The following is a 27338-nucleotide window of genomic DNA, read 5'->3' on the forward strand; positions in this document are numbered from 1 at the left end:
TCTCATTTCACATTGCAGATCATTTTACCTTTTGACTTTTAACTTTTTAATACATATATGTACTCTCACATTGTTAATGTTATTTGATTTAAGATATGTTTTACAGCTAATTGCAACAGCGCCAATGCACTTTTTATGCGTGCTACAAATGTTTCCTCTGAAAGATGTACAAATAGCCAGGATCCCTTGCAGCCCCATTTAAACAATGAGACCTACTCCAGCTCTGAATGCATTACCAGCCAGACTGCTGCTTTAGCCACGTAGCCTCCAGACATAATAGTGTTTCTATAGCCACTGCCAAGTCTCTCTCTCTCTCTCTCTCGCTCTCTCTCTCTCTCTCTCTCTCTCTCTCTCTCTCTCTCTCTCTCTCTCTGTCTCTCTCCTCTCTCTGTCTCTCTCTCTCTCTCTCTCTCTCCTCTCCTCTCTGTCTCTCTCTCTCTCTCTCTCTCTCTCTCTCTCTCTCTCTCTCTCTCTCTCTCTCTCTCTCTCTCTCTCTCTCTCTCTCTCTCTCTCTCTTTCTCATTCTCTCAAGCTTTCAAACCTAATGACTCTGAATACAACGTTCATACCTCCTTCATAAAGGAGGAAAAAAAACATAAAACAATCCTATTAATAATTGTTTACACCATATTGTGATAGAACAGCAAAAAACAGAGAAAAAAGTTGCACTTCATAAACAACAATGAAAACCAGAAAGACAATCAATCGGACCTCTCTTGGCTGTGAGGCCTGGTTGCTGGCTATAAGAGCGATGTGGGCTGGATGGCCACTGGGCTGGCGGGACGATGTGTGTTTGTTGAATGACTCTGTCGCTTCCTCCTCTTCCTCTCTGCCAGCCCTGTCCCTTGTCAGGCCAGGCCTCCCTAAATTGGACCTGTCTCGTCCCCACTCAGTTGCACTGGCCGGCGCACACAACACATGGGCCTCACACAGACACGTACAGGACTGGACGACACTCTGCCTTGCACTGCACCGAGGGGGGGTCGGCAAGGGGGCCGTGCTCCTCACTGAGGTCAGGAGACACCTCTTCACAAGGGGTCAGAGAGCCTTACAACTGGAGAAAAAAGAGATTGGTCACGGTGCTTAAATGGTTCAAGAGATGGAGCTGCTGTTTCAGTCTTTTTGTTCTTCATCATAGTCCCAGATTTCTTTGGGTGTTATTAGTAAACAGAATCAAAGACTTTTGTTTTCTTTCTTTCCTTTTTTGTGTTTGATACATTCCCCTCAGAGCACTGAGTTCCTCAGAGCTGGCAACGTTACCAGGCGTCTGCTAATACTTAGGTGTTTCTTGCTGGGTTGGTTTTTTGTGGTGTGAGGTGGAGGAATATTAGGGTTTGGATTTGTTCTGTTCTGTCCAGTAGGGGGGTGATGAGCCCCTCGTGGCTAGTCCCTCTCCTCTCCTAAAGTCCCTCTCTAGTCTAGGGGCTCCTGTTTTATCCTGATGGGGGTGTTCATGGACATACTCCGCCGGTCCTCACGACACAGCACATACTCGCTGAACTGGGAGGAGTCCACCCCGCCGCCGCAGGACGCTGCCACGCTGAAACCCTTCTGGAACAGACGCTCTAGAACCTGCAGGGACAGAACAACAACAAAGGTTTAATCAATCAAATGTATTCATAAAGCCCTTTGTACATTAGCAGCCACAGAATGCTTTGCAGTAACCTGGCCTAGACCCGAAAGCGCAAGTAGAATTAGAAGCACAGTGGCCAGGAAAAACTCCCAAAGGGTTAACACAGACTTATCAATAATAATGACCTTGTCCACCCACCACCTCCTCATCAATCAAAGCTCATTTACTGGTGATGAGTCACATATACAGTAGCACATGTCATTAACCCAATCACATAGATGGATGGACGTGCCCGGAGGGGCGGTCAGACATCATATTGTCTCTGTAATATTCATGGTGGTGGGTGTGTTGAAGGATCTGCTGATGATGATATGAGGGCATAAGCTCAAATGGATGAAGGGTTTGGGGGTGTATTACAGAGAGTTTGCTAGGTGTGTTTGGAGGGAGCTGGCTTGAGTTCAGTATATGGAGAGATAACAGGCTCCTAATTTCAGTAATGAAGCAGTAGGGGTTGAGGAGTGAGGCTGAGGCCTGTAAGTTACTGGGAGCTGTGAGGGGCTGTGAGGAGCTGTGAGGAGCTGTGAGGAGCTATGAGGGGCTGTGAGGAGCTGTGAGGGGCTGTGAGGAGCTGTGAGGGGCTGTGAGGAGCTGTGAGGGGCTGTGAGAGGCTGTGAGAGACTGTGAGGGTCTGTGAGGAGCTGTGAGGGACTGTGAGGAGCTGTGAGGGGCTGTGAGGTGCTGTGAGGGACTGTGAGGTGCTGTGAGGGACTGTGAGGCGCTGTGAGAGGCTGTGAGGGACTGTGGGGAGCTGTGAGGGACTGTGAGGAGCTGTGAGGGGCTGTGAGGTGCTGTGAGGGACTGTGAGGCGCTGTGAAAGGCTGTGAGGGACTGTGAGGAGCTGTGAGGGTATGTGAGGAGCTGTGAGGGACTGTGAGGAGCTGTGAGGGGCTGTGAGGGGCTGTGAGGGACGCGTGGTGAATGAGGAAGAGGGGGAATGTGCCCCCGAATGGATAATGGAGCTGGAGGGAGAAAACTGAGATGTGAGAAGGATGGATGCACGTTAGTGAGACTCCGATTTTTTTCATCTCCTGTAATCCTTTTTAGGAGAGGGGGTATCTTTAAATCCCAATGTGAGGAGTGCTGTGTTATGACTTATTCCCCAGTTCCTTTAATAGAGTGTTGCAGCACATGGAAATGAAAGGTCTCGCTCAGGGCTAGCCTCCCTCTCCCTATATTGCCAGATATGAAGCCAGAGACCAAGATCACGCAAAATACATGAGTTTCGCCTGTTGCCCCGTATAATCACACACACACACACACACTCATACACACACACACACACACACCAGTGAGAGTGGCCTCTCCAATTGCGAGAGTGGTGGCCTCATTGGAGAGCTAAAGCGGGACAATTAGTCCTGGTGGTTGAGTCATGCAGTCTCCTCAGTCTGGGGGTTAGGGTGCCTGCTGAGGAATTCACAGATCACACAGACTGATAGGGCCTGTTAAACAGGCCTGCTCAACTATTAATGGCTGGTTTAAACACCCCCCGTACCACCTCTCCCTGCTTCCCCCCTTGCCCTGATGCAAAAACAAGGCTGAGACTGTGTCCCAAATGACACCCTATTCCCTATGTAGTGCATTACTTTTGACCAGGGCCCATAGGGCTGTAGTCTAAACTAGTGCACTATATAGGGAATAGGCCATGGGGCCATTTGGGACACAGGCTGAGATTAAATGTGGGCCAGCAGCATTTTTCTTCTTGCACCTAACTAACTCCGATAACGATAACTACCCCCTCTCCCTCTCCCTCTTTCCCCTCTCTTCTCTCTCTTCTCTTCCCCTCCCCTCTGGAGCTCTGTGGCGATGACGGAGTCAGTAATTTGTGGGAAAGAGAGGCGGCAGACGGCTGATGGTGAGTTTAAGAGAGGCACTAATTAAGAGACCTGCCGAAGCATCAAACGAACACTCCCCAAATCCAGACAGACGATGGAGAGGAGTAATGATTATGGAAATGATATTACACTCCCAGCTTTGATCATTGCATCACATTGCATTTTCCCCCCATATTTTTTTTACATATGTGGGACTCTGTCATGTTAGGCGACGCGTTCGGTCACAAAGGAGAGTAGGGTTGATCAATAAAGATACTCTTAATTAAAACATTTTGATAATGAGGCATTATTACATTGTAAATACACTGAATTTAACCTCAACATTTCATATTGAATTTCAACACATGACCATGTACATTTCAACACATGTACATTGATCTTTGATTCAAAATGCCAAATGTCCCAATGTTCAAGTGTCTTTAACCCTTCTTGCTGTAAATAAGTTATTGGCTCTTTTACAAAACCCAGGAGTTATGGTGGTTTCTGAAAGTTTCCTACTTTCTAAACTTCTTCCACTGTAGCAGCACTTTTGGTTCCCCTTTTACTGCCTCTGTCTACATTTGAAGCTGAGAATGTGAACAGAAGCATGGCCTCACTTCATCCCCTGTGCACCTTCATACACGTAGCCTAATGTAGCACACTAAACTATTCTCACTGTTGCAGGGTTGACTTGGCTGCAGAGGGATCAGCCACTGTCACATTCAACCCCCACCCCACTGTACAGCACACAGGGACATCACAGTGCTGCCACTCAAACCTGGGGTCGCCATGGGGATGAGCAGGGGATACGTATCAAGCTCGCTCCACTAACCTCCCAGCATCATAACGGAACAGAACGCAGTAGAGACAGAAGAGAAGACGGTGAGGCAGGAATCAAAGTGGATGAGCCTCATGGCTGGAAACAGAGCGTGATGTAATATTGATGGCCACCGGAGTACACACACACACACACACATACACCCGAGTGCACACACACACACATACACACATACACCCGAGTGCACACACACACACATACACACACCGGAGTTCACACACACACATACACGCAGGAATGCAGGCGCACGGATGTACACACACACACACACACACACACCCATCCACACACACACACACACACACACACACACACACCCACTCACACACACACACACACACACACACACACACACACACACACACACCCACACACACACACACACACACACACACACACCCACACACACACACACATACACACACACATCTCCAGAGATGCCTGTGCAGCACTCGTCTGTCTCCAGATGTCAGGACGTTGGGCTGGGTGTGAGTGACAGGTAGAGCAGACTCAGAGTAATGTGGTGCTGCACGGAGGGAGTCCTACTTTGTTTAACTATACATGGGCATTAAAATGTGACAAGGCACACCGCTGTTTCTACCTCTTCTTCATTCTCCACTTCATCACAAGCATCTACAACAAAATACCAATTAGAAAGTGTTTGTCTGATCATACTAAAGCGTGCCATTTCTAGGAGGGACAACTGCTGCCTTGTCTAAGAGACAAGTTCACAAAATAAGTTTCTAGTAATGCTTTGACACAGGAGGGCCGGAAATAGTTTTGGTAAGTTTATCATGTGCTCTATGTTTTCTTTTCAGAAGGGAGGGGTGAGGGTGGTGGTGGTGATGGTGATGGAGGCAGACTGCAGGGTTCTCCCTGTTACTAGCTGACCCAGTATGGATTGATAGGCTGGCTGTGTGACATGACATGTCAGAGAGAGTGGCTCGGCCATATAATGTCCCTGGCCCTGGCAGCCCTGGCAGCCCTGGCAGTGAGAGGGGACAGGGGGGGGGACAGGGGCCGTGTCTCAGAGTAGTGTTGCTGTCAGGGTGATGAAGGAAGGATTGCGTCTGGCCTGATCACAGTGCTCCATCACTATGATGTATGGAGGAGTATACCGGCCGGCTTTGGGACTGTGTGTGTGTTTGTGTATGTGTGTTTGTGTGTATGTGTGTATGTGTGTATGTGTGTGTGTGTGTGTGTGTGTGTGTGTGTGTGTTTGTGTGTTTGTGTGTATGTGTATGTGTATGTGTGTATGTGTGTGTGTGTGTGTGTGTGTGTGTGTGTGTGTGTGTGTGTGTGTGTGTGTGTGTGTGTGTGTGTGTGTTTGTGTTTGTGTGTTTGTGTGTATGTGTATGTGTGTGTGTGTGTGTGTGTGTGTGTGTGTGTGTGTGTGTGTGTGTGTGTGTGTGTGTGTAGTGTACACCTCTGTGGCTCTTTAGCTAAATGTTTTCCCTTTCTTAAGTGGACCAGTCCTTTTTTCCCATGGCTCTACATCACAGAGCAGGTGGTTTGCATTATTTCCCCTAAATTCCTCTCATGACTGCAGGAATGAATCGTTCACTCACCAAGGTGGGGTTGTTTATTGGTTTGCTCTTACGTTGGAGTTGGCAAGATTGATTTCTCAGACAGAATGAGCCAAAAATCGTATTGTTAAATAATTATAATGAATGTACCTGCCCTTGTATCGGAATAAAAATGCTGTAACTAAGGGCACCAGATGACTCTGTATTTAAAACAGAGACAGAAGAATCCAAACCAGGGCAACACGGAAATACACAAGTTCTCAATACTATCTATTTTCCATCTCTTTTTCAACTCTTTCCCTCTCTTTCTCTCTCCCCCTTTCTTTCTCTCTTTTCTTTCTTCCTCTGTGGGCGGGGTGTGGTTGCATTTCCTTGGGTCGGGGTCCAGGACTGTAATCAGATCACAGGCACATTGTCTGGCCAGGTAAGATGAGGATTATTCTCATAACCTTCTCATACCTTCACGCAACAATGACACAGGACATGATGAGTAAGTTGTTTAGAAAAATCTCCCCTTACACCAGAAAACACCTCCATCTGCTCTCTGTTCCCCTAACCTACAGCAGCTCAATGAGCCTATCTGCCAACCCCTGCAGTGTGCTTGTGTGTGTGTGTGTGTGTGTGTGTGCGTGTTTGTGTGTGTGCATGCCTGCGCGCGTGGGCGTGGGTCTTAAAGGGGCCAGCCCAGAGAGAGAAAGAGCCCTGCCGTAAACAATGCCTCCCCATCCGGTGGCAAAGTCCATACGTTGAGACAAAGCCCTCTAGAGCCCCACTGTGTCCCACATTCCCTATATAAGGTGCCATATTCACCGACTATGTAAGGAATACGGTGCCATTTGGGATGCAACCACTGAATAATGGGGTTTGTTTCACCTCAGCGCCACAGAGAGACAGTGAATCTGTGGGAAAGGCCTAATAATGAAAACCTAAAATAGGAGGGATACTTCCCAGTCCATTTGAGACGGATCTACGGCGCACACTGAGACCAGACTCAGCGGGAAACATAGTGGGAAAATGTTGTGTTAGTTGATGCGGCCAATTAATTATATTGCAAGCCATTTAAAAATCTATCAAATAAGTATAAACCGGTTTAGGCTGTTTGAGAAATTGTAAGTATGGTATTAAAAAATGCAATACGTGTATTTCAATCTCCCCGGGCGGTGTTATATTGGAGTCTTTTTAAAAAGAGGAGCTGTGTCTTAAAAAGGAGTCAAACGTAAATTATGCATATCATTTTTTCACCCCTCTCATTTTTGCGAGAAGAAAACATGGCCGCAGCGCAGGCAGACAGTGGAGAGGAGACATGGCTTTGTCCCGCTGCTCAGGCAGCTAGGCAGCAGCCCCGGAGGTGGTCTCTCACATTGGCAGGAGGGCGTGGAGGTGTCAGAGCAGAATGCCTGCCTGGCGTGTTGGGGGTAGTGTGGGGCATGCTGGGCGCTGGGTGAGGCTCCTCTATGTGTTGATCTGTATGGCTATTGGCAATGAGGTGTTGATGATACCACAGAGCTGTGGTGAGAGGCTGCTGCGTTCCTTAAAGCCTCATTCAAACCTTGGAGAGGGAAGAGTGCTTTCTGAGAGGAAGATGAATATTATCACTGTGACATACGCCTACAAGTGGCTGAAAAAACATGTCACTATCTCCGAACATCTTAAATAAATTCACACTAAATCACATGATAGTATCTATTATGCCACGTGGGTTATGATGAGGGGTTGTTGCTACAGAACAGTCATCTTGTCTGTGGCTACACGCAAGCTACAAATCATGTCACATGCCTTTACATTTCAAAGTGGAGTCCTTGTCCTATAGATCACCAGTGACGACTTTAGAACAGTCAACTTCACACCTGTAAAAAGTGATACACTACTATACCCACTTTAAACCCTCCTCCCTCAAGACTATAGGAAAACAGAAGTCACAGAGGCTCAGGAAAAAAAACTTATAGTGATGATTAAAGATGGCTGCCGACATTCATGCACAGACAAAACAGCGTTCATTATCTACCTGGACAGAGTTGAGCCTGCAGTAGCCGTTGAGGGGGAAGCGGATTACGTGCGTGGGGTCCTGGTTCCAGCCGGCATTCACCGAGTTGCACATGACGTCTCCAGTCTCGGGGAAGATCTCCTCGATGAGCACCTTCTCCCCGCTGAGGGCGATCCGCTCACCCAGGTCAGGCGTCACCCGCACCACCAGGCAGTCACAGGGCTGGGCCGTCCTGCGCTGCTCCCGCTCCTGCTTCCAACGCTCCAACTCCTTAATCATGGGGGACAGCTGGTAGTACCGAGCCTCCTCGTACAGCAGGTGGAACTCCTGGATGGGACAGGATAGGACACACGCACAAACACTCAAATCCAAGTAATTTTCATGGCAGACCTCTTTGTCCTTTTTACGGCACTTCGATACGAAGTGATTTTCGTAGCAGGTTAGGAGAGCATTTTTGCTAACGCTAACCCTAAAGCTTTTCCTAACCTTAACCTCAGTCTCCTAACCTGCTACGTTAATTATCCTAACCTGCTGCGTAAATTCTCCTAACCTGCTATGAAAAAAGTACTTCCGTATCGAAGTGGCGTTAAAAGAGTGTTCCCCGTCTATTATAGTCCCTCATATTCCTCTCATGGTATTTCCTGGTTACAAATGATTTTGGTTAGGCCCACAATGAACATTCAAATATCTCAGATTGAAGAATGATTCACTGGTAAATCAGATCAGTCTCCAGTTGTTTACAAGAAAGGCCTGTATTGTTTTTTACTACCAGAACCACAGCCATGCTAAACATGGCCATAGCTGCAATCAGCCAGTCAGTCTCTACTCCAACAGTAGCTGTTGGCAGGGCTGAGTAATCCTCTAGCATGTTGTATTGAGCTAGCTCTATTCTATAGAGGCCTGTGTCAGTGAGGAGAGGCTCAGCGAGCCCAGGCTGCAGTGATGTGGGATGGGATGGTACATTCCTGTGTGCAGACAGTCTAGCTGCAGCAGATTGCTAGCTGCCTTTCTCCCCCTGGGCTGTGATTGCTGGGGGCCATTTGCCCCTGCGCGCTTGCCTCTAATTTCCCACAAGACCAGATGGCACCATCATTCAACACTACCATAGAAAATACCAGGAAGACTGAGGAGGAAAGGCAAGCTATTGGTAACTAGCTAACAGAGGGGAGGTGAGGGGAATATATGTGGGAGAAGAAGTGAACATGAGGATAATTATAATATAAGCCATGGTTGATTTTTTATGCATGCTTTGCATAGAGGGGATTTTATGGTAATGTCTAATGTGAATAGTGGCCCAATGTTAAGCTCTGATATCACAATTTAATATTGCGTCAAATTAGTATTGTAAATGTGCTTGCAAAACAATCAGTAATTGATTTAGCTACCGTTAGCTCTAGCTGGAAATTATACAAAGGTAAATTGCTACCTTGGAAATTATACAAAGGTAAATTGCTACATTCATGGTAGCCGCATTCATTACATTTTATTTGATGTATTTCCTGTACAAAGAGAAGGTCAAAAATATATAGAGGCTAAGATAACGTAGTCACAAATCTTGGACCAGCGCTATTGCTAACTACCAGCACCGTTGCTAACTAGAATAGCAGGTCCCATTGTTGAAAAGAGTTATGGGATAATAGAATCTCGTTGTCTTAACAATTGTCATCTTCAACCTAGCACAAAGGGAAACAATATTTCCCATGACATAATGAGTTGCCATATCCTCCATGTATTTGGTCGGTATCAGGACCTTCTAATCATTCTCTTGATGAAAGATACTGGTTCAAGAGAAAAGTTGATGATTGCAGTGTTTATAAAGTCTTTATGCACTTCTAAAGTAAGTTAGGGTTTGTGCAGAGGAGAGAAAGAGTGAGTGCCTGTTTCAGTCTGACTGCATCATCATTGGCTGTGGGTGTTGGGTGCTAGGGGTGCTGGGGGAACCAAATCTAAAAAGAGTTTTCCCTTGCCTCTCCAGAACACTGCTGGGTACAGAGTGTGGTAGGGCAATAGCAGCAAACAGCATATTCATTAACCCTGCCTGCCACAGTGAGGATGGAAGAAACAGACGCTATTTCTTCCATCCTGAAAAACCCTTCAATGAAAAACCTTCTGCTTCTTTAACCCCTCATTCAACCCCCCCATCTGAAAACCAGGAATGACCCAAAACCAACTCTAGCTGAAGCGGGCGATGACGCAACACATCTTAAGCAGACATTGTAATATGTAAGATGACAGAATGTGAAGGGGTGGGTCGGTCACTTCTTTTCTCTCACTTCTCACTGCGGCTGACAAAATACATACAGAGATGTTCCCCCTTCGGGGTGCTCTCTGTATCGAAGTGTAGCTCCTCATCCTTCACAGGTCTGAAGCCATGGATGGATGTGTTTTTAACAGGGGTCTGTCTGCAAGGCACTTTAGTCATCCTGAGCCTGAGCCGGGCAGAACAGAACAGAAAACAACAGAGTAATCCTAACGTAATGCTGAAGTGAGGATGAGAGGGGAGAAAGGCCCAACAGCTCTGTCTTTGCTGTATGCTGCCAGCTCCAAGAGACAATCTATCCCACAATCCTGTGCCCAGACAGGCCGGTTGAGCTCCAAAATAATGATCCGACCTGATCACCCACTGGCAAGGCAACATCGCAGGGAAGGATGGAGGGAGAATGGATGGAGGGGGGAGGTGGAGGGAGAATGGAGGGGGGGGGGGGAGCAAAATAGAGAGATGGGGAGAGAGTGACAGAGAGGGAGCAGACAGAAAGGGAGCAGACAGAGAGGGAGCAGACAGAGAGGGAGCAGACAGAAAGGGAGCAGACAGAGAGGGAGCAGACAGAGAGGGAGCAGACAGAGAGGGAGCAGACAGAAAGGGAGCAGACAGAGAGGGAGCAGACAGAGAGGGAGCAGACAGAGAGGGAGCAGACAGAGAGGGAGCAGACAGAGAGGGAGCAAACAGAGAGGGAGCAGACAGAGAGGGAGCAGACAGAGAGGGAGCAGACAGAGAGGGAGCAGACAGAGAGGGAGCAGACAGAGAGGGAGCAGACAGATAGAGATTGTCTTGATCCAAAACAGGAACAAAATACTTTTTTACAGCTAACTAAACCAACAAAATTAGAAGTTACCTTCTACACTGTCATTTGACATGGATATGGTAATACCACTGACCTATATGGGGTGATAATGAACAAGACAATAATGAATGTGAAATGTGAAATCAATTAGCCTTACTATTGCAATAACACTTTGTCTAGCACTGTGGGTGACTGAGAAATCTACTGGATCGTACTGAAAAATAAAGAACTTACTGTTCATTGATATAATAATATTATTCTAACATGCAAAAACACACCGGAATGGTTAAGGACCATAACCTAATTTGACTGAGCATTGCTTACACACTTTGTGATTCATTGTAGTCTGAATAATGTCTGAAATATGTCATGTGGAAGGCATATTAATGGTGAATATTGTATTATATCTACTGATTTATGCTAAATATTTGTTACTATTCCGCTAAGCAGACTTTCACATTGATTTAGCTAAACACACAGCATCGTGGCTGCCAGCAGTATAAGAGACCCAGGCCTGGGGCGACGCCAAGACTGATTGTTTTCAGATAAGAACATGCTCAAGTCCTCCTAACTGTATTTGCATTTCTTTCAGAGTTCACGTAAATTGAAAGGTATGCAGATCAACAGAGAGAGAGAGGAGGCTGGATGATGCGAGGGTGTTAATGTCATGAGTTGAAACAATGAGGCCTGATGCTGCATTCGTTTGGCTTACAGTCATTGGCTGATTGGACTGTGTAGAACGGGAGTGGATGAGAACAGCTATAGCTTCCATACAGTACACTATACAGATCAGACCAAAACCAAAATGTAATTTTCCAAAAATGTGAAGGAAGCTTTCATGTCCTCACTGTTGTTCAGGTCAGTCCCCATTCAGCCTTAATGCTTAGCCCTGAGAGTTAGCCAGGGGCTCTGCCTCTCCTCTACTCCCCTTAGCGAGAGTGATGAACTACTCCAAGCCCACAGGGGAAAGACATGGAAGTTTGGGTATAATAGGGTGAACTAAAAGGGATCTGAATGGACAGGAATAGAATCTGCTCTCCTTATTCATCATCAACCATAGAGAACTTTACATTTTACTCATTGTGTTTTAGATCGATCAAAGTGGTTAAATCACAGAAGATTTGGCATGAGTCCATGATCGATCATTGGCCTGAATCTTTGCTCTGTTACTAAGTAGAATAACTTAGTAACAATAATATGTGTGTATTTCCAGAGCCGGTTGGTGTGCTAAGCCGAGCGCGTCCAGGAAGGAGTCTCCTCATGCGCACGCTGAAACAGGAGCCAGGTGTGTGCAGCCACAGTAGGCTAACATGGACCAATGTAGTGTCCCAGATAGAGCACTGTATAAAAGTGTGTGTTTTTGTGAGTGTGTGTGTGTGTGTGTGTGTTTGTCTGTCTGTAGACATCACCTACAGTACACTCCCTCCCCTCACATTCCCCTCTGTCAGACTCAAGACCACATTATTCTCGCTTCCTCTAGTATTCCTACTTCCCTCTCAAGCCCAGTTCCTTTAAACTGTCATGGCACTGTATTGAGAGCAGAGAGAGAGAGACAGTGGCTGGGAGACTGGGTGGTACTGTCAGACTGGAACAAGTGGAACAGGGGCTATACAGCCTGTTTCACCTGGCTTCACCTCTATAGAAATATTATTTTGTGAGAAACAACAGCTCTGGGCTTTGGTTCACATCAAAGAACAATTCTATGTTTTAGACTGAATTTTCACCTTTCCTTCACTGTATACTAAAGGTGCAGTCCGGGATCTTAAGCGCTTACAAATTCGTAACATATTGTACGAATTGTAATTCGTAACATATCATACAAATTGCATAAAAACCTTTTTTAAGATATCAAGTGAAATGTATGACGTAGTACACAATTGTGCACATTTTTCGGGGACCCATTTTGGCTCGTGAGCACAACTTTCAGAACTACTGGCTGAAATTATACAAAACCTTCGAAGCATCACTTTAATGATAAATCAGTGGGGACTAATTAGATTAGATTTCCAATCTTTTATTAATAAAACATATGACTGCTGATATTGACCTATTGAATGTGAATGTAGTGCCAAATAATGTTTACAATATAAATTGATAGACAACGAAAACTAACATGTTAGACATTCTTCTCAGATGAGAGGGAAGCTCAAACTTTTAATCAATAATCTATCCTTTGTATATCTCTCACTGTGTGAGTGCATACAGTGCACATGATGTTATGGTGTGCAAATACAAATCATAATGTACCTTGAAGTCATCTGGGAGAAGCAGTTTGCAGGTCCTGAGGAAGCTGAGAATGTAGCGGAATATCTCTCCATCCCTGTCGATGAAGTAGTGCTGCTTCAAGCTGTCCAGCACGATGGGCTCTGTGCCATTAAACAGACGGCTGATTCTGGAAATTGAAACACACACACACACATAATGGAATGAGGTTGAGTTGAGCGGCTGCCTTCAAATGCATGAAACAATTACCCTCCATTTATTTTTCCATTTTATTAGTGCTAAGGCTGAAATGTATTAGCATCCTGGTTGAAACAAGGGGCTTAAGGCACATTTCCTGTGTTCCAGGCCTGTTTGAAGTGTCCCTTCTGCTGTGTGATTAGGACAACATACAGTGTCTCGGCTGGTACTTACAGAAATGAATGTTATGGGTTCAGTTTAAAGCTCTATTACTAAAGGGTAAAAAAAAAATGAAATGGGTTTGCTACAATGAAATATGATATATGTTTCTCTATAGTGTGTGAATCCATGATGCATATGATAATGTCAATATTCACAGTTTCATACTCTGACACCTATTTGTGTTTTGAATACAAATATTCCACTGAATTATGTATTGATTTGGTTCATTTTTTAAAACAAGTAAGAGACGAAGTGTGACTATTACACCTCATGCCGTTCACTGTAAAAATCAGCATTCATTCAAAAAGTAATTTCTCTAAAATAACTGACGCAGGTTTCCCATTAGAATACAGAACAACAGAGGGAAATTCCATGAATGATGGACATAACTTCTAAGACACCTGTAGTTCGCCAAGCATCCATCCATAGTTGGCCTCTCAAAATGTACTGTAACCAGGAGTGAATAAGGAGTTGAAATTGCTGTAATCTGTTAGCTTTCATCCCACCATATACTGTCGATACGATGACTTGAAATATGGTTGGACAACTACACATTTCTCTCATCTCTTGTGAGGTTGTCAAGGTACAGACGTAGGATCTTAATTTGATCACCTTGTTGCAGGAGAACCTTCCTGCAATGCAGGAAATTAAAAACATGTAGTGTATTTAAGGTTTAAAAAGGCTTCTAAAGTTTGTAATTTCCACTTTTAAATTTCTGACTTGATTTTCCCTTACAAAAAATGTATCAACCCCCCCCCAAAAAATCCCTTAATTATAATACACATAATAATTCACATTTCCTGGTGCTGCAGGATATTTTCCTGCTGTAGCAAACAGTCTCAAATTAAGATCCTACATCTGTAGCTACTGTAGCTCTCAACCATTAGTTCATTAATTTCACCTCAGATCTGCACTAGGTGTATAATAGCTATAGACCTGGAAGGAAGATAAATATGACATTTATGTTGGTCATTATTAGAGACATGATTGACATGGTGTCTCTATCACTGTTTTACTGAAGTATTTGTATGAGTCACTCAACAGTTTTCTGTAGAAGTGGCAGTTAAGTGTATTTAGAGTAACCTTTAAAACGATTTCACTGCACATTTCCCTCCTCTCTCCCAGAAACAGCTCTTGGCAGAGAGAAGGCTTCGCTCGCTGTTATCATTGTTTTGATGTAATCAGCTCTTTAATCATGCTAACAGCTTTTAGGTCAGCTGAGTACAGTTAAACCACAAAGAAAGACAAATTCACACAATCTGCTTTTGCCCAGTGACTGTTAAATCCTGTTATAAGACATAACACAAGAAAGAGAGTCGCATTGGGAATCTCTATACACACAGCTGTATTACATTTTAGTCATTTAGTAGACACTCTTATCCAGAGCAACTTACAGTAGTGAGTACATACATTTTCATACTGGTCCCCCGTGAGAATCGAACCCACAACTCTGGCATTGCAAGCGCCATGTTCTACCAACTGAGCCACATGGGACCACAATAAGTGTTGACTTTATAGTTTAAATCTCTAAAGCGAATTGCATTGAATTTCCATTACAATCCTTTGCTTTGTAAAGACACAGTGCCTGTATCAAAGGGCTTCATCAGGTATAGACTGAATCATATCATGTAGAATTTGCCCTGTTTTTCCTTTCCTGTTAACTGTATAAAGAGAGCCAGTGCAAATATGCTCTCCCTCTCTTTCTCTCCCTTTCTCTTTCCCTCCCCTTCTCTCTCTCTTTCTCTCTCTCTCCATCTTGCCCCTCTCTCTTTCGCTCTGGAAATCGATGCAAAATGCTTTATAAAAAACCAATACTCATCTCCCTGTTATGCCCGAGGTGTTCCTTTCTCATATGGTCTTGCAATTCTTCCAGCTAGAATTTCACCATACCCCTCCAGGCTAACTCTGTTTTTCATCTCCACTTTTTTTTAAGCAATTAAAATGCTGCCTGTTTTTATTTTATTTATTTCTTTTTCCCTCTCTCCATTTCTGTATCTCCCTCGGTCTCAGTGTTTTCTTTTGGTAAATCACAGATTCGGGGCCCTCAGCACCTGAAAGACGGACCCTGCCCTCACCCAGCTTTGTTTCTGTCATGTCAGACAGGTAGAGAGAGAGACAGCTACACACCCTCATGCCTGCCTGCCTGGCTCAGATACACAGAGGAGAGACAGAGAGAGAGAGAGAGAGAGAGAGAGAGAGAGAGAGAGAGAGAGAGAGAGAGAGAGAGAGAGAGAGAGAGAGAGAGAGAGAGAGAGAGACAGAGAGAGAGAGAGAGAGAGAGAGAGAGAGAGAGAGAGAGAGAGAGAGAGAGAGAAAGAGAGAGAGAGAGAGAGAGAGAAGGGCAGAGTGGGAGTTTGTGAAGGACTGGAGCATCTCTGATCTCCCATCCCAGCGGTGCTGAGTAGAGGCAGCGGGGGTGAGCGGGCGGTAGGTAGACATCTCATGGACCCACACATGTCAGACTAACAGTTTAGAGTCTGAAACTCATGGCTAGGGGTGTGGGTGGGTCAAGACAAGTGCAGCTTTTCACTCTCTCCAAAATGAAAGAGACCTGAGCTGTCTTCAATAGATTCCCAATAAATTTTGACATACGTTGCAGGACATCTTACATATGTCTGTGAAAACAAATGCCCAGAGAGTGTGTTTGGATGAATGTATCAAACCCAACTTCAAGGGCGTACACTGGCTCTGTGGGGGCCAGTGATATCCTGCAATGCTGGAAGGGGGGCCTGAGTGAAAACGTTTGGGAACCCCTGGCATAGTAGATAATACCACTGATGGCTGCAGGTAGCCTAGTGGTTAGAGCGTTGGGCCTGTAACCGAAAGGTCGCTGGTTTGAATACCTGAGGTGAAAAAATACCTGTTTTTATGCTATACTATATATCCCTCATAGATAATGGAAACCAGAGAGATTATCAAATCAAATCAAATCAAATGTTATTGGCCACATGCGCCGAATACAACAGGTGCAGACATTACAGTGAAATGCTTACTTACAGCCCTTAACCAACAGTGCATTTATTTTTAACGTAAAAATAAAACAACAACAAAAAAAGTGTTGAGAAAAAAAGTGCAGAAGTATAATAAAATAACAGTAGGGAGGCTATATATACAGGGGGGTACCGGTGCAGAGTCAATGTGCGGGGGCACCGGCTAGTTGAGGTAGTTGAAGTAATATGTACATGTGGGCAGAGTTAAAGTGACTATGCATAAATAATTAACAGAGTAGCAGCAGCGTAAAAGGATGGGGTGGGGGGGGCAGTGCAAATAGTCCGGGTAGCCATGATTAGCTGTTCAGGAGTCTTATGGCTTGGGGGTAGAAGCTGTTGAGAAGTATTTTGGACCTAGACTTGGCACTCCGGTACCGCTTGCCGTGCGGTAGCAGAGAGAACAGTCTATGACTAGGGTGGCTGGAGTCTTTGACAATTTTGAGGGCTTTCCTCTGACACCGCCTGGTATAGAGGTCCTGGATGGCAGGAAGCTTGGCCCTAGTGATGTACTGGGCCGTACGCACTACCCTCTGTAGTGCCTTGCGGTCGGAGGCCAAGCAGTTGCCATACCAGGCGGTGATGCAACCAGTCAGGATGCTCTCGATGGTGCAGCTGTAGAATTTGTTGAGGATCTGAGGACCCATGCCAAATCTTTTCAGTCTCCTGAGGGGGAATAGGCTTTGTCGTGCCCTCTTCACGACTGTCTTGGTGTGTTTGGACCATGATAGTTCGTTGGTGATGTGGACACCAAGGAACTTGAAGCTCTCAACCTGTTCCACTACAGCCCCGTCGATGAGAATGGGGGCGTGCTCAGTCCTCTTTTTTTTCCTGTAGTCCACAATCATCTCCTTTGTCTTGGTCACGTTGAGGGAGAGGTTGTTGTCCTGGCACCACACGGCCAGGTCTCTGACCTCCTCCCTATAGGCTGTCTCATCGTTGTCTGTGATCAGACCAAAATAAAACAAGTATCAAGTAATAACCTGTGTCAAAGGTCATTTCAAAATAGTTTCCTTGTCTGTGTAATATTCTTCTCATTTACTTTTCTCAGCCTCAGTAGAATGGAGCTCTGAAGCTTATCTCCTTAACTATGAACTCCCCAGAGCGGGTATCAATGTTTGATGACCCCTGTCCCTTAATGCAGTCTGTACAGAGGAAGATGAATACCCAGACATTAGTTACTAGACTAAGTTTCTCTACGCACTCTGCATTATTAACGCAGCAATCTTTTAAAAGTAATCATCAACTTACAATTCTTTGAACCTTGTTCTTTAATTGTCAAGTTTCAGTGGATCATGGATGGTGGACTAGGACTAGACTCCTCCATGCACACCACACCGGATGTCCTCTAAAAAGACTGCATATAAGTCTGGCTATTGCAGTGTAATTGTTTTGCTTTCTGTCAGCCATTATCCTAATTCACACAAAAGGGCTCCTCCTCCACTGGTTCCAGAGGAAAGTGCACTCCTGAGGCAGACTGTGTGGAACACTGAGGAGGCAGAGAGAGTGAGAGAGAGAGAGAGAGAGATAGAGATAGAGAGAGAGAGAGAGAGAGAGAGAGAGAGAGAGAGAGAGAGAGAGAGAGAGAGAGAGAGAGAGAGAGAGAGAGAGAGAGAGAGAGAGAGAGAGAGAACGAGAGAGAGAACTGGCTCTCACATACACAGTGGTATCCTGTCATTACTCTTACTGTAAAAGCACTGCTTCTGAGCTCCCTACTATACAGTATGTATGTTACATTTGTAAGGCTTTTCACCCTTGTGTGTTCAGGATGTATAATGTGTATGCAATGTGTAACATCATTATGTGAGGTTAGTGGAGGCTCTTCAGAGGAGGAAGGGGAGGACCATCCTCCTCAGTGAATTTCATTTATTATTTATTTAAGTAAAACATTTAAAATGTGATCCTTTTTAGATAAAACTATACTAAATACATTCACATCTCACCAAATAATTGATTAATTTACTTTTTTGCAATGGTCTACAGTAGCCTCAACAGCTCTCTGTAGGGTAGCACCATGGTGTAGCCGGAGGACAGCTAGCTTCCGTCCTCCTCTGGGTACATGGACTTCAATACAAAACCTAGAAGGCTCATGGTTCTCACCCCCTTCCATAGACTTACACAGTAATTATTACAACAGAATCGGCAGAAGCAACTTCCGGAGGACGTCCTCCAACCTATCAGAGCTCTTGCAGCATGAACTGACATGTTGTCCACCCAATCAAAGAATCAGAGAAAGAGTACTGAAAGCATAAGCTACAGCTAGCTAGCACTGCAGTGCATAAAATGTTGTGAGTAGTTGACTCAACGAGAGAGAAAGACAATTGTTGAACAGTTTTGAACAAATACATTTCTTCCAAAAAAATGAAGGAGAAGCAAGAGAGAGATCGAGAGAGTATCACTTTCAGTATCACTTACTTAGCTAGCAAATGCAGCTAGCTAGTTTAGCCTACTCAAACATCCTCCTCAAACAGAGGGATGCTATGTTAGCTAGCTGGCTATGACTATCCAACACAACACTGGAACTCTTCCAAGTCAAGATAAGCTTTTGGTTTTACTAATTTATTGCCACCGGGGCCCGCCGGTGTAAGTGCTAAACTGCTTACTGACTGTACACTGTAACTACATGATTGTAGTGGGTTTACTAACGCGTTAGTTCTATTAGCTACATTGACTATGACGTTACTTTCGCTAATATGGTGACAACGATGTAGGCTGTGTGTAACGGTTATGATATGGTTTGGAAAGTTGTTTTTGCCTGGTCACATACAGCTGATGTGTTGTGCATTGAAGTCCACAAGCGAAGGGAAAAGGTGAGAGGAGGAGAGTGCATAGATGCGAGAAGGAATACAATGTGGCTACTATGAAAGTGAACTGTGTTTACGCGTGATCAAGGGTGTATTCATTCTGCCGATTCTGTTGAAAAACGTTTCTTAAACGGAAGCAAACAGAACGAAACGGGGATAAATATACCTGTATTTGTCCAAAGGAAACACTTGTTTGCAACTGTTGGACTAATGATTACACCCTAGATCAGCTAGATGCAGGCAAGAGTGTGCAAGGCGGTATTGAATGTGTCACTGTCTGTCCATGTGTAACTGTCTGTCGCCTCAAATTTTTCTCTCAACCTGTGTGCACCAATGTTGTAAACTTTCATTTATAGGCTAGCTTGTAGCGACCTCATGATGGGTATAGGGAAAATGTGAGTATCATGTAGTAGCCTAAGCCTATCGCTGTTACATTGAACTGGGTGGATGGAATATGAATGACAGTCATCTAATATTCTGTAATAGAAATAAGGCCATGCTCATAAAAAAATAAAAACGTCCTCCCTCATCTTAAACTGACCGCCACTGAGGTACATGGTGGTGTAAAAGTTAAATGATAAATAGTATAAACATAAGTGTAAAACAACACGGTACATTTGCATAATGTACATCCTGGTACAGTGCCTTGGGAAAGTATTCAGACCCCTTGACTTTTTCCACACTTTGTTATGTGACAGCCTTATTCTAAAATGCATTAAATAAATAAAAATTATCAGTAATCTACACACAATACCCCATACTGACAAAGCGAAAAACTGGTTTTTAGAAATTTAAGCAAATGTATAAAAAATAAAACAGAAATACCTTATTTACATTAGTATTCAAACCCTTAGCTATGAGACTCGAAATTGAGCTCAGATGCGTCCTGTTTCCATTGATCAACGTTGAGATGTTTCTACAACTTGATTGGAGTCCACCTGTGGTAAATTCTATTGATTGGACATGATTTGGATAGGCACACACCTGTATATATAAGGTCCCACAGTTGACAGTGCACGTCAGAGCAAAAACCAAGCCATGAGGTCAAAGGAATTGTCCATAGAGCTCCGAGACAGGATTGTGTCGAGGCACAGATCTGGGGAAGGGTACCAAAAATGTCTGCAGCATTGAAGGTCCCCAAGAACACAGTGGCCTCCATCATTCTTAAATGGAAGAAGTTTGGAACCACCAAGACTCTTCCTAGAGCTGGCTGCCCGGCCAAACTGAGCAATCGGTGGACAATCTCCTCTGTGGAGATTGGAGAACCTTCCAGAAGGACAACCATCTCTGCAGCACTCCACCAATCAGGCCTTTATGGTAGAGTGGCCAGACAGAAGCCACTCCTCAGTAAAAGGCACAGGACAGCCCGCTTGGAGTTTGCCAAAAGGCACCTAAAGACTCTCAGACCATGAGAAACAAGATTCTCTGGTCTGATGAAACCAAGATTGAACTCTTTGGCCATAATGCCAAGCATCATGTCTGGAAGAAACCTGGCACCATCCATACAGTGAAGCATGGTGGTGGCAGCATCATGCTGTGGGGATGTTTTTCAGCGGCAGGGACTGGGAGACTAGTCAGGATCGAGGCAAAGATGAACGGAGCAAAGTACACAGAGATCCTTGATGAAAACCTGCTCCAGAGCGCTCAGGACCTCAGACTGGGGGCGAAGTTTCACCTTCCAACAGGACAATGACCCTAATCACACAGCCAAGACAACACAGGAGTGGCTTCGGGACATGTCTCTGAATGTCCTTGAGTGGCCCAGCCAGAGCCCGGACTTTAACCTGATCAAACATCTCTGGAGAGACCTGAACATAGCTGTGCAGCAATGCTCCCCATCCAACCTGACAGAGCTTGAGAAGATCTGCAGAGAAGAATGGGAGAAACTCCCCAAATACAGGTGTGCCAAGCTTGTAGCGTCATACCCAAGAAGACTCGAGGCTAGAATCGCTGCCAAAGGTGCTTCAACAAAGTACTGAGTAAAGGGTCTGAATACTTATGTAAATATGATATTGCAGTTTTATATTTTTTTATAAATTAGCAAAAATTTCTAGGAACCTATTTTTTCTTTGTCATTATGGGGTATTGTGTGTAGATTAATCAAGAAAAACAAGAATTTAATCAATTTTTGAATAAGGCTGTAACCTAACAAAATGTGGAAAAAGTCAAGGGGTCTGAATACTTTCCAAAGGCACTGTATATATGTGAGTGTATATGAAACAACCTGTATTTGAACATCTGGAAAGTCATCCTAATATATAAACTATTGATTTACTGTAATTCTAATTCTAATGTCATAAAACAGTGGGTATTATGTACATACTGCTAGTAATAACAAAAATGTTCACTCAGGTATCGTGTACCTGCAGTGTCTTGTCCTGTCTTGCTGTCCAACCCTCTTAAATGAACCAAACACACAGCTAATAGCGATGACAAACATGACATAATAATACTAAGGATAAACAATGGCCTTTTATAGGCATGGAGATTTTCTCACAACAAGATAAATCATGTTGGTTTATGGACAAAGAAAACAAAGAGAGTTGACAGTGATTTCCTGTCAGAGCTGTCTGAATATCCAAGGCTTATGTTGATACTTTTCCTCTAACCATTTCCTCAGATTTTCCTACAAACTGATGTATGTTTACCTTGGCTTAGCTGAAACTCTGGCTTCAAGTAATAGTAATTGACTAGGGGGGTCATTTCTATAGAAAACATGAACTAACTTCAGCATAAACAATTTGCATTACTTTAAAGTTGCATGGCTGGTTTTAGTTACAAATCATTTGGACATTGATTAGAGATGGTTTTAGATCAGTTGGTTTTGTTACTATAATGGGGAAATAACAGCTGACATTTTCCCTCTCCATAATGTACAACTAAAGTGCATAAACCTGTAGCATCATTTCAGTGAATGAAAGAGTCAGCAACAGCAATTAACACATTTTCCATGTGTTAGAAAATGTTATAATCAAATACAATTCAAATGAAGCCATATGGAGGTTAGGCTATCCAACATACAATATCAAACTAGAGAGAAACTATCATTAAAGCAATCAACTGTATAACTGATATCAAAAACTTGTAATGAGGGGTTTTGGGGGATATTGGGATATATGTCCTATAAAAAGTGTTTTTGAGCACGATTACTTATTTAAGTTTATGGTGGGAGACAATTTCAAAGAAAATGTGTATCAGTAGGCTACTCTCCTAGAATTTGTTTTAAAAATGTGAAAAATGTATCTTGGCACTATGGATAATAAACGAGACAAACACCTTTCACTTATTGAATGAGAATATCCGATTCCTTACCTTGAGTCTGGGTATTTGGTGAGAGTAGCCAGGCTACTAGTATACATGTGTCCCCCGACGTCAATGTGAACCGGAGCATTCGACTTTGTCAGTTGAGCCGGTAGAGGGATTCCTTGTGTGGACATAGGAGATACCGGGGACCGGGTCAAAGACAGGCGTGACATGCTTCTTCCTTCCTGAAAACAAGTAAATGGAAAAACCATAGACATCATAAATTACTTGGGTCTCCAGAAAGTCTGTATCTTCCACCAGTGCGATCCTGAGCCTTATCAGATCACTTCCACGTCTGTCTGCTCGCATATTTAGCTTACAGAATATTGCCACCGTTCTAATGAAGTATGTTTGCATCTTTTCATTCAATGCTGGAGGGGAGGATGATTATTACGGCTCCAGAAAGAGGAATGCTAGGTGTCAGCCTCTAGGTGGATAAAACAAACTGCAATATTATAATTAAAGGTTGTGTTATGTGTTAGACGTGATATGCCCAGACACACCAACCACCAATCTGAGAATACAGAATTGAGGGCATTTGTTCCTGATGAACTCTGTCCCTGAACCACACATATGAAAAAATTTACCCCTTACAAGATTGTCATGTTGTTTCTTTATTTTACCCCCACACAATAATGTCCTATAAATGTAAATGTAATAACAAAGTTACTGGTGCATCAAAAATAGCATCTCATATCATAGGAGTCAAGGTAAATGATATGTATCCAACACAATAAAACTTAACAGGACCAAGCAAGATGTGAAGACAAACTACTTAGTAACTTTATAATATCTGTCATGAAAATGTATGTAAATGTAATGGTCAGGAGTTTTAATTAATTGCTCGAAATCCTCCAATGAATTTTTAGAAACGTGGGCAGGCTTTGGCCACATGTTCAACAGAGAAATGATGCAAGTCCTCAGGCTGGTGTGAATTGGGGATGTTGGATGGAAGGCATGGGAAACATATGACCACTTCATGAATGTCAACTATCCGTTACATAAATTCCTCCCCAAACTATTCCAGAGCCCCTTCGTAACACTCAGGCCATCCAGGTAGCATACACTGGGTTGGCGCGCTTCAGGCCACAGCGCAGTCCGAGGCGCATGGATCCAGCTCGTCAGAGTTGGGTTAAACAATGATGTAGGCTATTAAACAGACATGTGGGTATTGGGGATCATAGTTCCTCAATTTTGCGTACAACCAATCACCACAATCGAACTTAATCAAGATTGATCAAAATAACATGTTTTCCTCTGTAATTTGGGCAAATTACGCACAGGCATAGGCCTGTCAATTAAATCCCAACATCTCAACTCACAAACATTTTAATTAATATCAGAGTCAGTTTAATAGAAACATATCAGATATAGTTAGAAAATGTCAAGCAACTTACATTAGGATGTGGTTTCATGAAAAAATATACATCCATCATGTCTGCAAAAATGGCGGGTCGCTGGAATAAACTAAATTATTATAACTTGAAAGAAAGGCATTTCATCAACTTGTTCTTCCATGCAAGAGTACATTTACTAAGCTTTTAATTTTAACCATAAAAGGTCAACAGAAGGCAGTTGTTAGGGTTCATTCAGCCCTTTGCTCCAGGCGAGATGCCCTGGGGCACAAAGTGTTGTTGGAGACTACAGAATTTTCCAGGGTGTTGCCCGCCTCGCTGTATACACCACCAAGCCTTCAGGAATAATGATCATTTAATACGCACGCTGGATGATATATTTCAGGCCCCAGTGAAAGAAAGACTTCAAAAGACTTAAGAAGTTTTTGGCGTATAAGGCTATCCCACCTCTTCATTTAGCCATGGGCCACAGTAACCAATACTGATAATATTGTTGGGGGAATATATACCAGATAGGACACAAACACACACACACACACACACACACACACACACACACACACACACACACATACATACACACACACACACACACACACACACACACACACACTGGGTTAAGATGGGAGGAGTTGACGGAGTGGAGGGTAACGTGAAATACAGGACAGAAGGAAAGCATATTGATATTATATGATCAATATGTGGGGTAAAGATTATCATTATTAAAAGGCTATAAGCCAAGAAACTCTCACAAGAGTTTTCAAATAAAAAATACAAATACTGGCACTATTACCATTGACTCGTCTGAATGAGATCAACTGACATCTGTTCCGTGACTTTCTGTGTTATAATAGTTTCCTATTGACCAACATTCTAGCTGTAGTAGCTCTAGCCAATAACGGTTTGAAACGTTCACAAGAGTTGGCTTTCACTATGGGCAATGGTGTACCAAAGAAAGATATTTGACAATTGTACAAAGCAAAGATCAGAATGTGCGTAATTGTTATAAAATAAAATAGCCAAAAAGAACGTGCACAGTAGCAGAGATCCATAGTGTACACTTTTGCCCTCTTGAACACAGTTTACATTGATGCCCACGGATAGCCTACTTCTACCAGATGCACAATATGGCGTCTTACTCATTTCTACCAACATGAAATTATGATCCAGAGACGTTTGATTCAAAAGCGAACAATGCGTAAAATGAATGCGTAAATATGCCAACAGCATCAATAGACAACAAGGGAAAGACAACAGCCTAGACAAACATTCACACCTTTCCCAGACTGGACAAAACATAGCCCTACTACAAGTAAAGTTATTCCAAATTACCTGGTGTTGAGTATAGTTTGTTCGCTGATACTGTAGGCTATCATACCATGAGGAAATGCCGTATCTTAATATGAATTTAGTCATACCGTTTCAAACATCGTAGGAGTCCGAGGGAATCCGTGCCAGTTTCTATCAGTCCCAGCTGATGACTGCGTTCCGCCTTTTCACATGCCCGGAGTTTCGTAGAACTAGAGTGCCATCCAATAGCCGACCCAAGCATTCCTCAAGTAGGATCCGCTCCTTTGGAACGAAACTGCCAACACTGTATCCACAAACTGTTCTAAAACGTGAATCTACCAGTGATAACTACATTGATTAAAAAGAAGGGTCGCTGTGGCTTTAAAGATCTATAGCTGATGCTGGCTGACTTGTTCAGACCAAGCTCTTTCCACAAAAGCAGCACAGGAAGAAGCAAAGAAGCGTTCTTACCTTATACATAGAAGAGATCTCTCCTTTCCCTTTTCGGTTCTTATTTGAGTCGGTCAAATCCTGCTTCGTATTTTAGCTTCTTGAGTGCCTTTTTGCTTAAATGAAACTGCCGGTCTGTTATGAGAAGAAAGCCAATAATCCCGTCTCTAAATAACAGAGCAGCGCTAAAAAAGAATTCTTGCTCCGGGCTGCCCAATCGCCTCTGGGGCAAGGATTAGGCTACAATTAGCTCAACTCTACTCGCACCCAGTCCGATTTTAAAAAGAAAAAGTGATACTCTCTCCCTGTTACATAAATTATGTCTATTGCCAGATATAACGATTAATGTTAGGTTTTTCGTATTTTCCGGAGAAAAGAAATACAGCCCCCGTAACGGTTTAACGTTCTGGTTTGCAGGGGATAACGGTTAAGTGCTGTTCAGTATCAGGCAAGTGTCACGTCGCTCAATATATTTAGAGCAGGAAAAAAGCAGATTTTAATCATTGTCATTTCGTCTGATGTAAAATTTCCCCAGGCATTTCCAGCTAGGCATATATTTCCATTCTCCAGTTAAATAAGTAAAACAGGGCACGCTTCCCTAGTCGTGTACTTGGAGCTATTACAAAAGGCACACTAGTAACTTGTTGACAGTGTCAATAAAATAGAATAATAATATGTAGATATCCTTGGATACTTTTCATGCGGCGATTTTTCCCTGTCCTTTCTCCACTAATGTCTCCAGTAGTAACGCCAAATGTCCTGTAGGCCGTTAAAACCAAATTACTTCTATCGACATGCATTCTGCTATTGCAGAAAGCGCCCTCACAACCTGCCTCCAGCTAAACGCGCCATTTCAATTATAGCACAGGGCTAGATGGAGATGTCTGCAGTGAAAATGTCCTATGCAAACAGTGAGACAGACTGCTAGCCCAGCTAGAAGATTTTACTAATTTACCTAAAGATGCATTATGTTAAATGAATATAACGGTCTGGCTAAATGCTAATGTTGTTATATAAAACGCTAATATGCCCCCTCAAAAATAAATCAGTGTTGCATCACTTTTATAGCAGGATAAAAGGCGCCCTGTGGAAGTCAAAGTGATATCTCTTTGCTCTGCCTCCTTCCTGTGCAGGTGTTCACATAGGCTTGTGATTATTTATTTATTTATTTGCGTGTTTGTTTATTTGCGTGTAAATAACTGTGAATAATTGATGTTGCATTGAGGCCAGTAATTAATTACTGTAGGCCTACTGTCGAATCCAGACACTCCACGGCGCTCAGCTATTTGGTTTCTTGATATTTGGCGCCAACCAGTGTGGGAAATGATTATTGGTCCAAATAAAAAATAATACTGAAGGAATAAAATAATAAGGTGAATTCGATTGCAACGAGAGCTGCCTTTTTATGCTCCAATTTGATTGATTGATCGAATTAAAACGCGTCACTTAGATGAGGTGGTTTCCTGGTTCATGTCTGGGGATTGGCGCGCCAAACCGAACGGTTATAAGAATTGGATAGAAATCAGAGCTGCCTTAGGAAGTAGCCCCCCTAACAGGGCAAGATAAACTTGCCCTCTGGCATACATTTGTTGTCTTCAGGAGTACAAACTGGAGGCAAGAAGACAGGATTTTTTTTTCATTCAAGTAACAACCCTGCAGTTAGTTCAATTACA

At 43.6% G+C, this 27338-nt stretch overlaps 1 protein-coding gene across 2 annotated transcripts; it reads right to left on the reverse strand.

Moving 5' to 3' along the window:
- Nucleotides 1-1212: 1212 nt before the first annotated feature.
- Nucleotides 1213-26393, reverse strand: LOC311127553 (BTB/POZ domain-containing protein kctd15). Of its 2 annotated transcripts, none has more exons than XM_084159369.1 (5): nt 25687-26393; nt 22580-22755; nt 13102-13246; nt 7814-8119; nt 1213-1572 (listed from the first exon to the last, which is right to left on the reverse strand). In XM_084159369.1, the coding sequence occupies exons 1-5, from the start codon at nt 25693-25695 to the stop codon at nt 1414-1416; spliced, it is 795 nt and encodes a 264-aa protein (XP_084015495.1). In that variant the 5' UTR covers nt 25696-26393; the 3' UTR covers nt 1213-1413. The 2 variants fall into 2 exon arrangements, with proteins under 2 accessions (XP_084015495.1, XP_084015496.1); XM_084159370.1 differs by lacking the exon at nt 25687-26393 and adding an exon at nt 25258-25410.
- Between the last annotated feature and the right edge of the window lie 945 nt (nt 26394-27338).

The sequence above is a fragment of the Coregonus lavaretus genome, assembly GCF_964263955.1.
Source record: "Coregonus lavaretus genome assembly, chromosome: 4".
Lineage (NCBI taxonomy): Eukaryota > Metazoa > Chordata > Actinopteri > Salmoniformes > Salmonidae > Coregonus > Coregonus lavaretus.